The sequence below is a fragment of the Pundamilia nyererei genome, unplaced genomic scaffold (genome assembly GCF_000239375.1).
Source record: "Pundamilia nyererei isolate P.nyererei 1_Seehausen unplaced genomic scaffold, PunNye1.0 scaffold00209, whole genome shotgun sequence".
NCBI lineage: Eukaryota > Metazoa > Chordata > Actinopteri > Cichliformes > Cichlidae > Pundamilia > Pundamilia nyererei.
Window position 1 is genome coordinate 645,819 of NW_005187610.1, and position 13,494 is coordinate 659,312.

Here is a 13,494-nt window from a genome sequence, read left to right on the forward strand (position 1 = left end):
GTGTGTGTGTGTGTGTGTGTGTGTGTGTGTGTGTGTGTGTGTGTGTGTGTGTGTGTATTAAGGTTAAGGTTGACTGTTGAAAGAGAAAAATGCTCTTCATATTTTTATCAATGAAATATTCTTTATCAATGACTGAAGACAGTATCTGGAGTCTAGTTTATGTCCTAAATCAGCAAACTGTTCTGTGTTCTTGCTCCAGACTGCTGACCACAGGAGGAAAAAATGACTCACATGTGAACAGCATGTGGTGTGAAGGGACAGGCTTGAAACAGCAATTTAACTAACACCAACCATCCACCTACTGAACTGAAAAGGAAACTGTATCACCCGTTGGCCCGGTCAGTACCACAGGATGACAATCTCTGTAACAGGATGCCAATCATGGTATATGGCTTAGCAGTGCAGCTCACGGAGGTGTTGGAGATGCCTTTCATCGGGCCACCAGGTATGCTGTCTGAGCCAGCGTTGCTCCCGGAGCCACTTTACAGCTCCACCTGTCTGTCAACAAGCTGTAAAATCACCCTGGATAAGAAGCAGCTTATCCAGTCCTCATAAATAACCTTACACACTGCTGCTGTGCCCCCTTTCGCCCACAAAGTGGCGCTGTTGCTTCATATGTCACCTCTGTCTCTGTCCTGGGTGCTGACTTCTGTGTCGCTGTCCGTGGTGCTGATTTGCCACCCAGAAAGGAGCTCAGTAAATAGCAAATAAATACATAAACAAACATGATTAATCCTGTAAACTTACCCACATGTAGTTATGTGTTTATGTAGCTGTCCACTTTTATTCGCGGGTATTTGGCTCCGTTATGCTTCCCTGCAGTGCCATTATGCTTAATTGCCTATATTAGCATAACCAGGACTTCTGAGGGATGTGTAGGGGATGACTTATTGCATGCAGTATGCTTCACATGTTCTGGCCTAATATACAAGCAGGAAACCTGGATCTGGCAAAGTGAGACTTACTCAGAACAGGTGAAACAGAGGACAACGGGGGTGATGTCATGCGGTGGCTCGTTCTCATTACCTGTTGTACTTGTGGAGATTCATGACATTGTAGTTGTTCATTACCACTCTGATCACATTGTTTGGGTTGCTCTGCTGCCATCTTGTGACTGAGAATCAAATGATAAACCCTGTGAAGCTACAGACTGTGGGGAGGACGCCACTGGCTGGGAGCAGAACAACAGTAGGTGGGAGGGAGGTGAAGGGAAAAGATGAAGTGAAGATAAGGAGACTGCTGATTGATTATGATGATTGTAATGACGTGTATTAAGGTTGGATCCCTTCTTATTGTTACTGCTAATGAAAATTGTGGTATGAGATGCGTGACTTGTTTTCAGCCTCTGAAATGAAAAAGAGTGAAAGAAAAAGTTTCAGAAGGGACATACAGATCTACTTATTTTTTAAGCTTGTGTAGGCTTCTTTTCCAATAACCTGAGCACAAGCCAGTGAGAAGTGATGATGAAGATTGAGAGAGGAATGGGTTTCTTAGGAGGTTTGCTGGTGGGAAGAAATGTTTCCTATGCTACACTCACGGGAGGAAAAGTAGAGAATAACCATTATTGCGAGTGTGTGCAATCAACTCGTTGCCATTGAAGTGGTTGCCTCAAAGATGAGGACCAGGTATGTGACCACTCATAGCTACCATCTTCAAAGCAAAAGTCAGTCTGCTCTCAACTTGCAGCTGAATGAGGTCAGGTTGACTCTTACATGCAATTTGTTTTTGATAATATGTTAAATAACTGGGAATAACTGCAAGCCTGTTGTGGTACACCTAAAGAGAAATTCATATTTACTACTCACATTCAGAGTCCAGCCAGATTCATCCATCAGAGGTGCGATGATTGATCCATGTATCGATGGTATCATTACCAAAGAGCGATCAAAGTATTGGATCAATAGGGTGAAAGGATCAATACTTTGTTTCTATCCTCTAAGTTCAGTGTGTCGCCCACTGAAATGAGCCCACATTATTAATATTTTGCTCGCTTCCACAGCATGTCTTTATCCTGTTTTCCTTCTCTCACCCCCAACTGGTCACAGCAGATGGCCCCGCCCCTCCCTGAGCCTGGCTCTGCCAGCGGTTTCTTCCTGTTGAAAGGGAGTTTTTCCTTCCCACTGTTGCTCATAGATTGTTGGTGTTTTCTCTGCTATCTTTGTATTATTGTACCGTCTTTACCTTACAATATAAATAATATAATATAAACCCCTTGAAGCAACTGTTGTTGTGATTACGTGCTATATAAATAAAACTGAATTGAAAATTGAACTGAATTGCTTTAAGTAGTCAGTAGCTGACTACTGACATACACTGACAGTAGCTGTCAGTGTATCGCCCCGTGGTGGGGCCGGACGGTGCTAACACGTTAACGAGCTAACCACGCTAACGAGCTAACCACGACACCCTGCTCACCCCTATATAAGCTATTATGGGTTAAAAATATTGGTATTGGTTTTGCCAATACTTACTCTGTATTCATTTGGAACTGGATCGATATCAACATTTGCTGTATCAACACACCACTAACTCATAGATTAGAAACAGAAATTCAGAAATTACAACGTGAAGGCAATCTGTCTGCATTTAAAAATTACACAGCAGCTATTAGAAAACCTTTAACAAACTATCTGAGACTGATTGCAGTCAGGACTGCAATAGTTTGGAGACAGGTTGCATTCTATGCAGTTGCCTTAGTGGCCCGCTACAGTCAGACAAGACATAAAATAATGTATTTGGCCACAATGATAAGAGGGATGTGTGGAGGAGTAAAGGTGAGGCTCTCAAACCTGAGAACACTGTAACAAATGTCAAGCATGGTGATTGTAGCATCACAATCTGGGCTGTTTTGCTGCCAGTGATGCTGGTACATTGTGCAAAGTGGATGGAATAATGAAGAAGGACTCTGTCCAAATTGTTCAGTTTCACCTCCAATCAACAGCTGGATGATTGGAACTTGGACACAGTTAGGTGTTCCATGAGGAAAATGTTCCCAAACACACATCATAATTAGCTTTGGAATAGATGAAGCAGGCTAACATTAAGCTTCTGGAAAGGCCTTTCCAAAGCCCGATGAAAATGTATGAAAACTATAAAACTGCTCAGACCTAAATAAATAGGTCTATTTAAATGAACTCTACCAATTTTACCAAACAGAGTGGTCACATATCCAGTCAGAATTATTTTCCGAGACTTGTTGATGGATACCAAAAACAACCCAGTCAGGGTGCAACGTAAGGGACATTTAACCAAATATTAGTGAGGGTGTATGTATATATTTGAGCCTGTGTTGATTAGAGAAAACCCAAAATAAATTCAAATTTGTGCACCTAATTCTCATTAAAAAAAACCCATTAAAGATGCTGTACAGTCATCCCAACCGGAAAAAAGAACAGTTAACAGAACAGCTCAAAATTAGCATGATATTCATGAGTGTACTGTATGCTGGCGTGGTAACAGTGTGGACCCTTGTATAAGTAACACTGGACCTTTATGCACCGACTATCAAAAGAATGGGAACCTTTTCAGTTGACTGCTGATTAATATGGTCATATTTTCACTATAGAGTCGAGCACGAGAGGCATGAAGTCGCGCTCACAGCACTGTCATCCATCACCAAACACCTTTAAGCCTCTTTAAAATTGAATGAAGTGTGTTTTGTAAGAAATCTCAATTGAAGTTCAGGTAATTACTGAGTATTTGATTAGCAGTATTAATACCAACCCTGCACGGACCAGGAAACTTGCCCACAATCATATTTTACCGTAGATGCACAAGATCAAGCGGTAATGCTATACTCAGGCCAGCACGAGTATAATACTCATGTTGGGTTTTACTACATGGGTCGCTGCATGGAGCATGAAACTAAAACACAGCCAAGAGTTTAATTATCTCCAGGTTCAGCTCTGTTCATGAAGCACTTTGGATAAAAGCCTCCACTGATTGGCAGAGGTTTGCAGTAGAATGAGCATAATAGTAGAGCAGAGTGAGGTGTCAGAACAGGGGGTTGGGCCCTGTACTGTTATTATCAAATTCCCCACATTACACTGCTAGGTGTTAATCATCAGAGAGGAGGGATGATTGTGGTTTGATGACAGAAAAAGAAAGAAATCGAAATTCATCTCAGCCACCACTTTCAAAGTAGTGTTATTGTTTGTTTTTTAAGCTTTTCTTGTCACTATTGTTCCACAGTGTGTTTGTCTTGTCAATTCAGTTTTATTTAAATAGCACCAAGTCCCAAGAACAGCTGCCTTAAGGCGCTTTATATTGTTAGATAAAGAGCCTACAATAATAGAGAGAGAAACTCCAACAATCAAACAATCAGAAGTTCGAAAGAAAACTTTCAACTAGTTATAGCCCATCAGTAAAGCACATTTGGATTCAAATGTGGCTAAATGTACAAATAACACAATTGTCCTCACATTAGAATAACATTTTAATAAATAAATAGCAGCATCACACAGAAAAAAACATCATGTGGATGGTGACATAAATTGTAAAAACTCATAAAAATGTGTCATAGACAAACATTCACAATTAAAATGGTATAAAAAACAAAAAAATAAAATAAAACAAAAAAACAAACATCCACTACATAACACAAAAAAGTTCAACGCATAAAAAGTTCAAACCCACGAGCGCCGGATAATACAAGAACGAGACAAACCAGATTTCTGTGTCGATGCAAACCAGCATCAAAGAGGGTGTTTAAATTCGGGGCTCGAGAACGAATGTCGTCTGCAATGAAATTGGATTTAGAGTTGCTGGGTTTGTCAGACTCTTGAACATCCTGGCTACTTTCTGAGCCGTTTAGTGACAGAGTTGCATGTTTGGGAAGATCAACCAGAGTACCTTTCAAAAAGCTCTGCTGAAAAGTCTGATTAGCAGTTTTGCAAATGCATTTTTATCTGAAAACTGTAACATGTTGCGAGCTCCTGGGGTTCTCTTACACTCTTTGACATCCTTCCAAATGATCCGGAAATGGCAGGAATTATTTTGTGTTTAATTGCAGCAATTTATTGCTATTTCCGTGAGATAGAAAAGTAAAGATTATGACATTCTGGGAAATATGTGCATTTGACTTTGTTGCTGTTTTTTTATGATTTTATATACACAATAGGATGTGCTCATATGAGTTGGCGTTTCAAAAGTCTTGTCCAGCGTTATGTTTGGACTGAAATATTGAGAACTGATGTAAAAGCGCAGAGGATATTTTTGCTACATGCTTACATCACACCAGAAAACTGTCAGGATGATATTTTCTGGGCCAAAGTGAGTCCGGACAGAATCAGGATAATATTAAATAATCAAGGCTTGCTAAGGTTGGCTTTAGTGCTTTTTCTTCTCCTTCATGATGAACAGGGTACATTGCCAAACAGAATAGATCTTCTGTTCTGTATAAGTTGCTGGAAAATAAAAATAAAAAAGTTATTTTCTAACCTTTTAACAGCCACTAAATCTGGTAATGCTAGAGAGTAGGGTTAGGGATATGTTAAAGTCAAAGTTTTTCTATAGAATTTCTGCCTATTTGGAAGAAATGCAAACACTAATACCTGCAATGCCATAATGAATTTATTAATTGTGTGTATATTGCAACCATAATCCCACCCTGGGGGGAGACCAGGAGGATGTTAAAAGGTTAAGCTCTTGAGTATACTCCACTGTGGACACCTGATGACTGAGTAGTCTTTCCTGATTGAAGTCTGCCACCTGAGGCGCTTACATAGTTGGCATGCAATTTCTCCTCGGATAAGTCAGAGCTGTTACAAAAAGCATGCAAGCACAGGGACATCCACATGGACCCTTGCACTCACTGTTTGATGATGAAATTACTTGCAGACATACAAAGTATAATCCCGGCTTATGTGCCAGGTGTTATTCAAATATACTATTTAATCATAATGCGTTATAAAATATGCACTTACAGCAAAATGAAGCCTGGCATAGTGCATCATTTTATACCAAAAGGAGGAGATTCTGATGTAATCATCATAAAAAAAATCATAAAAATTACGAAATGAACCCCCATTAGCACTAGCATGTCAGACCTGTCTTCAAGTGCTAGCATGGAGTAACTAATATTTGCTAGCTAGTTAGCTTAACCAAGGTGCTATTGAAATTTCAAAACTATAATTCACAATTTGTGGCCACAAAAGAAGTTCTTATAATACTTCTACTTGTTGGGTTTTTTAAATAAATAATAAATGACAGATCATGTATTATTCAGATGTGTTGCTAAGGCTAGCAGGTTCACTCTGCTCCCAGTGTTTATGCTAGCCTAGGCTAACAGTGTCCTGGCTTTGCTAATGATCATCTAATTAAAGCAAAAAAACACATTTCTCATAATGTCAGAACATTCCTTGAGTCTCTGTATAGACACATAATTCCTTGAAAATGTAAAATGATTCATACCAGGTAAGAAAATGTGTCAGCTAACACAAGATACAGCGCATTGTCATCCCTTTATGAGTTTCTATACACTGCTGTAGCATTTCTGGGATTTTTCCTTTAATCTTTAACATAAACCCAAAAAGCTCCCAGAGAGGGAAGAATCTTTCTCTCTTTCTTTGTACTGAAAAGAAAGTCTGTCAGAAAACGGCTCCAGCTATGTCTATACACACCAGGCCTGGATCGAATTTCACTGAAATCTTTTCAAAGTGATTGCTTTCAGCTGTCCGGACAGGACTGGCACCTGCAGGGACGTTCGCGGTTCAGTCCACTGTGCTGGACACAATCAATAAAACCCAGAAAAGCTTCTGAATCAATCTCAGACTGCAATTTGAGCCAAGCTCGGTACACACACAGGTACACGAGAAACATAGAGCTATTACATTGTGACATAGTGAGTTGGCTGGCCTGGCAGCGGCTCTTTCCGTGCCGGAACACAATCCTTTCAACCAGGTTCAGAGAGTCCTCTCTTCTCCTTTTATTTTTTTTCTTGTTTTTCCCCTTGTTTACATATTATTGTGATAATTGGGAAGTCAATGAGGATAAAATGCCCGAATGCTGTTTGGATGGTGCGTTTTGTTGATTGCCCTGTGTTTGTTCTTTATTTCTTTCCTGTACTTCACAAGAAAGCAAAAACCTAAGTGAGGCAGAGAGGACCTTTTGAACAACACTTTAAACATGCATGATATTCGTGGGTCAAACCTCATTGTTGGCTTGCCAACATTAGCTCATGTAGATCTCTCCTTGTGGAGACAAAAGTGGTGCCAATGCCCACTGGGTAAGTCTGTAGCATACAAATAGTGGATAAATTATACAGAGGCGCATAGAATTAGAACAAAGGAAACTATTATGGTTCATTCTAATTGCATGCAGAGGTGGCTGCAGACCTCAGGCTCTAGGTTCGATTGATCACATTGAAGGCTTTGACCTTTTACTCTTTGATTTTGAAGGGCGTAGGGGAGATTATGGGTAATAAACATTCAAGTGTTTGTAAGTTCTTAGTGTTTTTATATGCTTGAGGCGATTATTAAGAACATCAAATATTGATTTCTAGAGAAACTGCCATCTACTATACAAAAGTAGTCATTAAGTGTGAGCCAGTCAGAGATATTATGTTTTAGAAAGTATTCGTTTAGAAAAACGAGGCAGATTGAACAAAGACTGGTCAATAAAGTGGAAACAGTGGATGGAAAGAGATTTTCCAATAATGCAAAGTATTCATCTTTCATTTTAAGGGTCTTTTTTCTACTAAATAGCCATCTTTCTAGTATTGTTTTCTTTTATGGAGAAGCACTGTGATTTTGTTTTACTTTGAAAAACTCCAGTAAATTTAGCCCAACTTTTAATTTAAGGTTAAATCTTCTTTATACATTCATATCTTATCTTCTAAGAGGCGAAGTTCTTGATGAAAAGCATGAACTTGACCTTCAAACTCCACACAGTATTATATCTTTTGTAAGGCAGAGTGTTGCAGATACTTAGTCTTTGCTGTTTTAAAACAAGTTCTCCATCCAGCATTTTGGGTATTTTACTTCCACAGGACACATTGGATCAATAAAAACAAGCAGGTTTGTAAAGCTAGTGCTGTATTACCTATCTGCATCTTTGACTGCGTCTTTGACTTAAGATTATATAGTCTACATTAGGGGTGTTGTCCAGAATCGTCCCAGCAAATGGATCCCATCCTGGTTGGCCGAGTGTTTTTGAACAACGTTCAGGGTGCAGAGAAGGAATTTTTGTCTTTAACACAAAGTTTTACAAACTGCCATGAGAGCGACTGGACAAACTGCTGATTATTTCTTCCTGACAAAGATGTTATTAATGGTCTGTCACACCAAACCAAGTTTGTGTAAAACCAGTGAGCTGTGTCTTTTGTTTGATTTATGACCCTGGGATTTCTTTGCAGTGACGGTCGACCAGAACTAAGACATATTTTTGAAGATCTAGTTCCTTTTTCAGGCCATCTCAGGCTGTTCTTCATCGATTTTGTAAATGGATCGTTCGTTAAATGTGAATGCCTTGACAGTAAAAACTAAAAGCTGAGGTATTTCTAGCAGGAATTAGAATCGGGCCGATTAGAATTACCTCATGATGTCCTCTGTTATCTCGGATAAATTTGTGAATTTGTTCATGAGAAAATCAAACTGCAGGTATTTCATCCAGAGTGGATGAAGCATGCCGTCTTGTCAGATGTCAATAAAAATGTGGGAGGAGGGAAAGTGGGAGTGAGAGAGGTGGAGTCAGAGTGACAGGGCTCTGAGTGTTGGGGACTTTGTCTCTTAGGGTATCGACTTTCTGTCCGTCTCACGGATGAAATCCAAAGCTACTTGGTCTTAACTGTGAGTTACTGTGAAGCTGTAGAAGATCAGAGAGTCTGACTCAGTGCAGGGTTGAAACACTGCCAAGCAAACCATCATTGGAGCTTTAGTTTCAGTGTAATTCTTCGATTATTACTAAAATTTGTTGATTTATATGCAAACAAAGCCATTAGTGTTCTTTAATTTCTTACTTTTTTGGCCTTCACTCTACCCTTCAAGCAGGTTTTAGCCTGCAGAATGACTGAAACAGGACTAAATTAATAACTGTCCTTGAATACAAATCCCTCATTCTTTTCTTTTTTAAAGTAGATGACACAGAGGTTCTTTTCAATTCAAGGATGTGTCCTTCACAGATGCCCAGAATATCAAATTGCGAAGATTTGTGCTTGTAGATGATATGAAAATCCTGATGCGCAACCTGATAATATGATATGCATGCTCATTAGTTTGGGATATAGTCAAGATTAAAGTCACATATAAGTTGTGGCAAATCAATCAAAAATCAAACCTGCTTTGACTCAAACTTTTCATTTATTTGCATGAGGCTACGTTACACTGTAGTCTTGTTTTAATGGGTGAATGCAAAAGATATACATTTCCCCGTTTGGCTTGTATAAAGAAAAGAGTGGGAATGAGTAATGAGTGTAAACATGAAAAGAGTTCAACTTAACATAAAAAAATTACATATAATGCATTCCTTTTAGACTGTTTTACTTTTATTTAAGATTTCATTGGTTGCTTTGAGTTAAAAACCTGTGGAAGTAGTGAATTTAGCATTTTGCAAAGTGTTTCTGTTGGTCAACAGAAGCCAGAGCCTGTCAGCTGTGTTAAGCCAAAGGCCTGCACCTTGTTTCTTAGCTCTTGTATCCCCCTTGTTCAGTCCAATAAAGGAGAAAGGGGGAGGGTAAGAGGCGACCTCTCTGAGTCATGTGACCACTAGATGGCACTGTGAGTCCACCAGAGACCAGCGGTAGTACATTCCTTTATGTTGGTCCCCTCAGACACGCTTCAACTGCAGTTTCCTTCAGAGAAACATCCCCCTCCTGTCGGCTGAATAGTTTCATTAAACATGCTGGAGAGGTTCATTCAGATGGCTCTCAGGACTGCTGTTGTTGTCAAGCTCGACCGGCACAAAAATATATTTGGTTTAGTTTGCTTGGTGTGGAGGGAATCCACGTGGACCCGAGCTCGGACTGCATTTTGACTCTGTGTGAAGGCTTGAAGGCGTAGATTGACCCCAGTGGCCTCCCGGTTGGTGCTTGACTCTGTAACCTGCGTCTGTGGGACTCCGTGAAGGGCCACTTGACTTAATGCTAGGTTGACGAGAGCTGGCTCTCCACCGACCTCTTCACTTCATCCCTTTCAGTGGATCTCAGCTGGTATTGTCAATGCCATGAGGAGCCCCCACATCTTGCCACTGATGAGTGCTTAGATGTACAGGTAAAGGCCTGGTGGATGCCTTTGTTTTCTATTAATGTTATGAAAGCCAACATTTACAAAACAAGCACACTGGAAATATTGGTTTTCATTCTACCTTTCCAACCCGAAATATTAACTCTTCCGGTTTCTTTCCACATTGATGGACATAGTACGGAGAAAAAGGCTTGTCAGCAGAGACTAGTCCTTTTCCCAGTAAGAGTCCTCACTACAGTTGAAACCAGTAGAAAAGCTGTCGTGTCCAAGCACCAGCCCTGCTTGGAACAGCATCTGCAGGTTGCAGAAGACTAAAACTGACCGGATGCACACAGTCACACGCTGCTTGTGTGTTCTCTCGGGGCAGGGCTGTAGCTGATGAGTGACAGCTCCGGCTCCAGCTCCGGCTCCAGCTCCGGCTCCAGCTCCGTTTCCGGCTCTGTTTCTGAAAGCATGCAAATGTTCTGGCACTCCGAAATGCTCTGCGAGGTTATTCCGAATTGCGTCCCATCGTCCGTCGTGTCCTCCGGGTCCACTGCGAGCCTCCCGTTATCCCCCCTACCGCCATTGCGACAGTTACTGTTGCGGTCCACACCTGACTTCCCGTGATCGCCCATAAGAAGAGGAGTCACGGCGTGTGAAGGGCATGGCGGCGGGACGAGGAGGGTTTTGCAACCCTGGCTGGCTGCGTTGGCCCCGACTTTGTACTGGCACCTGATGTAGCTGGAGAACGCTCTCCTGTAGGTCTTATTGAAGAGGGTGTAGACCAGAGGGTTGACTCCAGAGGAGATGTAACCCACCCAGACGAAGACGTTGAGGAGGTCGTGGAGCAGTGACTCGTTGCAGGAGTTGCTGCACAAGACGAAGGTGACGTTGGTGATAAAGAAGGGACACCACATGATGAGGAAGAGGAAAAAGACGATTCCTAGAACCTAGAAGAAGAGAGAGGGGGAAAAGGAAGAGGAGGAAAGAAAGAATAAGAAGAAGATAGTGAATAGAAAGTTTGCCAGTTTGAATTCCTTCCAACCGAAACGTACTTTTTCTTTCAATATCCCAGCGATTGCACCACTTCTAGTAGGATTTAAACTTATTTTACAGATATAAGAGGGCTTTGGTTTTCATCCAGAGTTAACCTGAATTTTCAGAGGACAATGCCAAGCCCAAGTCACACATTCAGCGACTCCAAGTCTTTTTACTCAAAGTGTCTGGCACAGAAACACGCCATTCAGAAGAGAAGTGATGATGAGGCATTAAACGAGACATTAAATAGTTTTCAGACTTTGGATGCAAATCAGAAAAGGCTACAGTATGCTATAACAACTGTATAAGGCAACCTTTTGGCAAACACATCCAATTTGCTGTGTACACTGACCCCTAGTGGTCAAACAGTGGCACACTTTTAAGTATTTACTTCTAGTCTGAGCACTATTTGAACGTTTTTGACTACACCGCTGATGGTGTATGCCTGAGGATTATTACTCAGGAATCACCTTTTTAACCTAATGGTAACTTTATTTAATTTTAACACAGCACAACCAAAGTAAGACCAAGGTAAAAAGCCTTTTGTTTGAAAGCTTTAGAGGTTTTTCCACCAAAGCATTCCGAAATTGAAATTGTTGGGGTGTGGATTTTGCTATTCTTGGGATCATTGTCCTGTTGCATGACACAAAACATCTGCTTTTGTAGAGGTTGATCTCAGACTCGCAGACTCTACAGACTTCAGTTGTTGTTCATCTCAGGTTGTGTTTAAGACCAAATATATACTTTTTAATGTCCTGCTTTGTAAACCATTAAAACTTTAAGAGGGTGTACTTATTGCACATTTATCATTTACCCCCTGATTACACGTACTAATCTTTTTATTCTCACCTTTGAGGCCCGTCTCTCATTTTTTATGGCCTGCATCATCCCCCGGCGACCGTGACTTGACGCGTCGCTCCGGCCCGGTCCAGCTGCCGGCGAGCTGAGCTGGGACGCCACCTCAGAGCTGGGAATGATGCTGATGCTATCTGAGGTGGAGGCGCTGAGCAGAATGCTGGGCTCTGTGCCCTTCAGGCAGCTCAAGGTGTTTCGTCTGCTTTGAGGAGGCGGGACCTTCAACTCTGAGCAAGGGACAAAAAAACAACCATTTAAATTTCAAACTTTTGCCTTTAAAATGTTTTAGTGGAAAGCTGAATGGCTGGACTTGCACATGTTATCATTATGTGTCAACCAGAAAACTGCTGCCTGTACAGCCAGCCAATGAAAGAATGTCAAGTTTTCTATTAACACTGCAGCTGATATTTTGTAGGGTAGAGGCGAGATGAAAAGTTAAGGCACGAGCTGAATGTTTCATTTTCAATTTTCTGTGTCTGCGATTGGAGAGAGGATAAGATGGAAAATGGGCAGAGACTGCAGTATCATGCAATTTTATCTGAACTGGAGAAGCCAAGGCTTGGCCTGGAATGGGAAACGTCCGAGTGGCGCCCAAACTGATCAGATCAGATAGATGCTGTTTTCTCAGCAGCACAACAACATCTCAGGAAACAGCTGACGAAGTGTGCTTTCTGTTTCGCCTTACCCACTGTAAGTGCTCGGAGCTGGAGAAACTTTTTTGCAAAGCTTTGTCCTTCTGTTATTCCCGCTGAGCAACGTGGCCTACACGTGATTTACGATGACAATACAAACTCTTAGGTATCGAGAAATCCTTCTGGGAATCCTGTAATTATGCACTTCAAGAACATACAGTAATTATAGAAGCACTTGCCTTGTAGAGAGGTGTAGACCAAGCTCATTATTTCTAGTATCATAAACCTGAAAAACATCTGTTATGGGTTTTCTCATGCATAACTAAACTTAGAGAGCAGATGCATTTAATAAGGGAATACCTGATATCAAAAGTTGAAAGATAAGCAGACTTGTTACATCAGGTACACCCTGTAGGTTTAGGTCTACCCTTCCTTCGGGATAAGTTGATCTTTTGCCTTCAGCCTGGATGGCCTGCAGGCTTCTAAAGACGTGAAATGGATTGAAGATGCCAGAATTGTGATCTGAAGCTATTTCCAAGAGCTGCTTCATCACATAAGAGAGAAGGGGCTCTATGTATCCACTCTTGTGACCAGACCAAAGTCGTTCAACCTGTTTGAGTGCTTAGCTCACATATTTGTGTGAAAACAGCCGACGTTCACATAACTGATAAACAAGGATACAGCTGCACAGTTAACTGAATATCAATCATGTTTTGGACTTTCCATAATTAAATGAGCAACAATGAAATTGCTTAAAACCGAAAGCAAATTGAAAGCAAAACTCCCTAAACATTCATGGGCAAATCATT

At 41.0% G+C, this 13,494-nt stretch overlaps 1 protein-coding gene across 2 annotated transcripts in view; it reads right to left on the bottom strand.

Moving 5' to 3' along the window:
* Nucleotides 1–9,463: 9,463 nt before the first annotated feature.
* The window catches only part of htr2cl1 (5-hydroxytryptamine (serotonin) receptor 2C, G protein-coupled-like 1), a 136,748-nt gene continuing 132,717 nt past the window's right edge, over nt 9,464–13,494 (bottom strand). For both annotated transcript variants that reach the window (XM_013914600.1, XM_013914599.1), the window contains exons 8-9: nt 12,048–12,280; nt 9,464–11,110 (exon numbers count right to left, since the gene is read on the bottom strand). In XM_013914600.1, the coding sequence (XP_013770054.1) occupies nt 10,514–11,110; nt 12,048–12,280 (830 nt within the window). In that variant the 3' untranslated portion in view covers nt 9,464–10,513. The remainder of the gene's footprint in view (nt 11,111–12,047; nt 12,281–13,494) is intronic.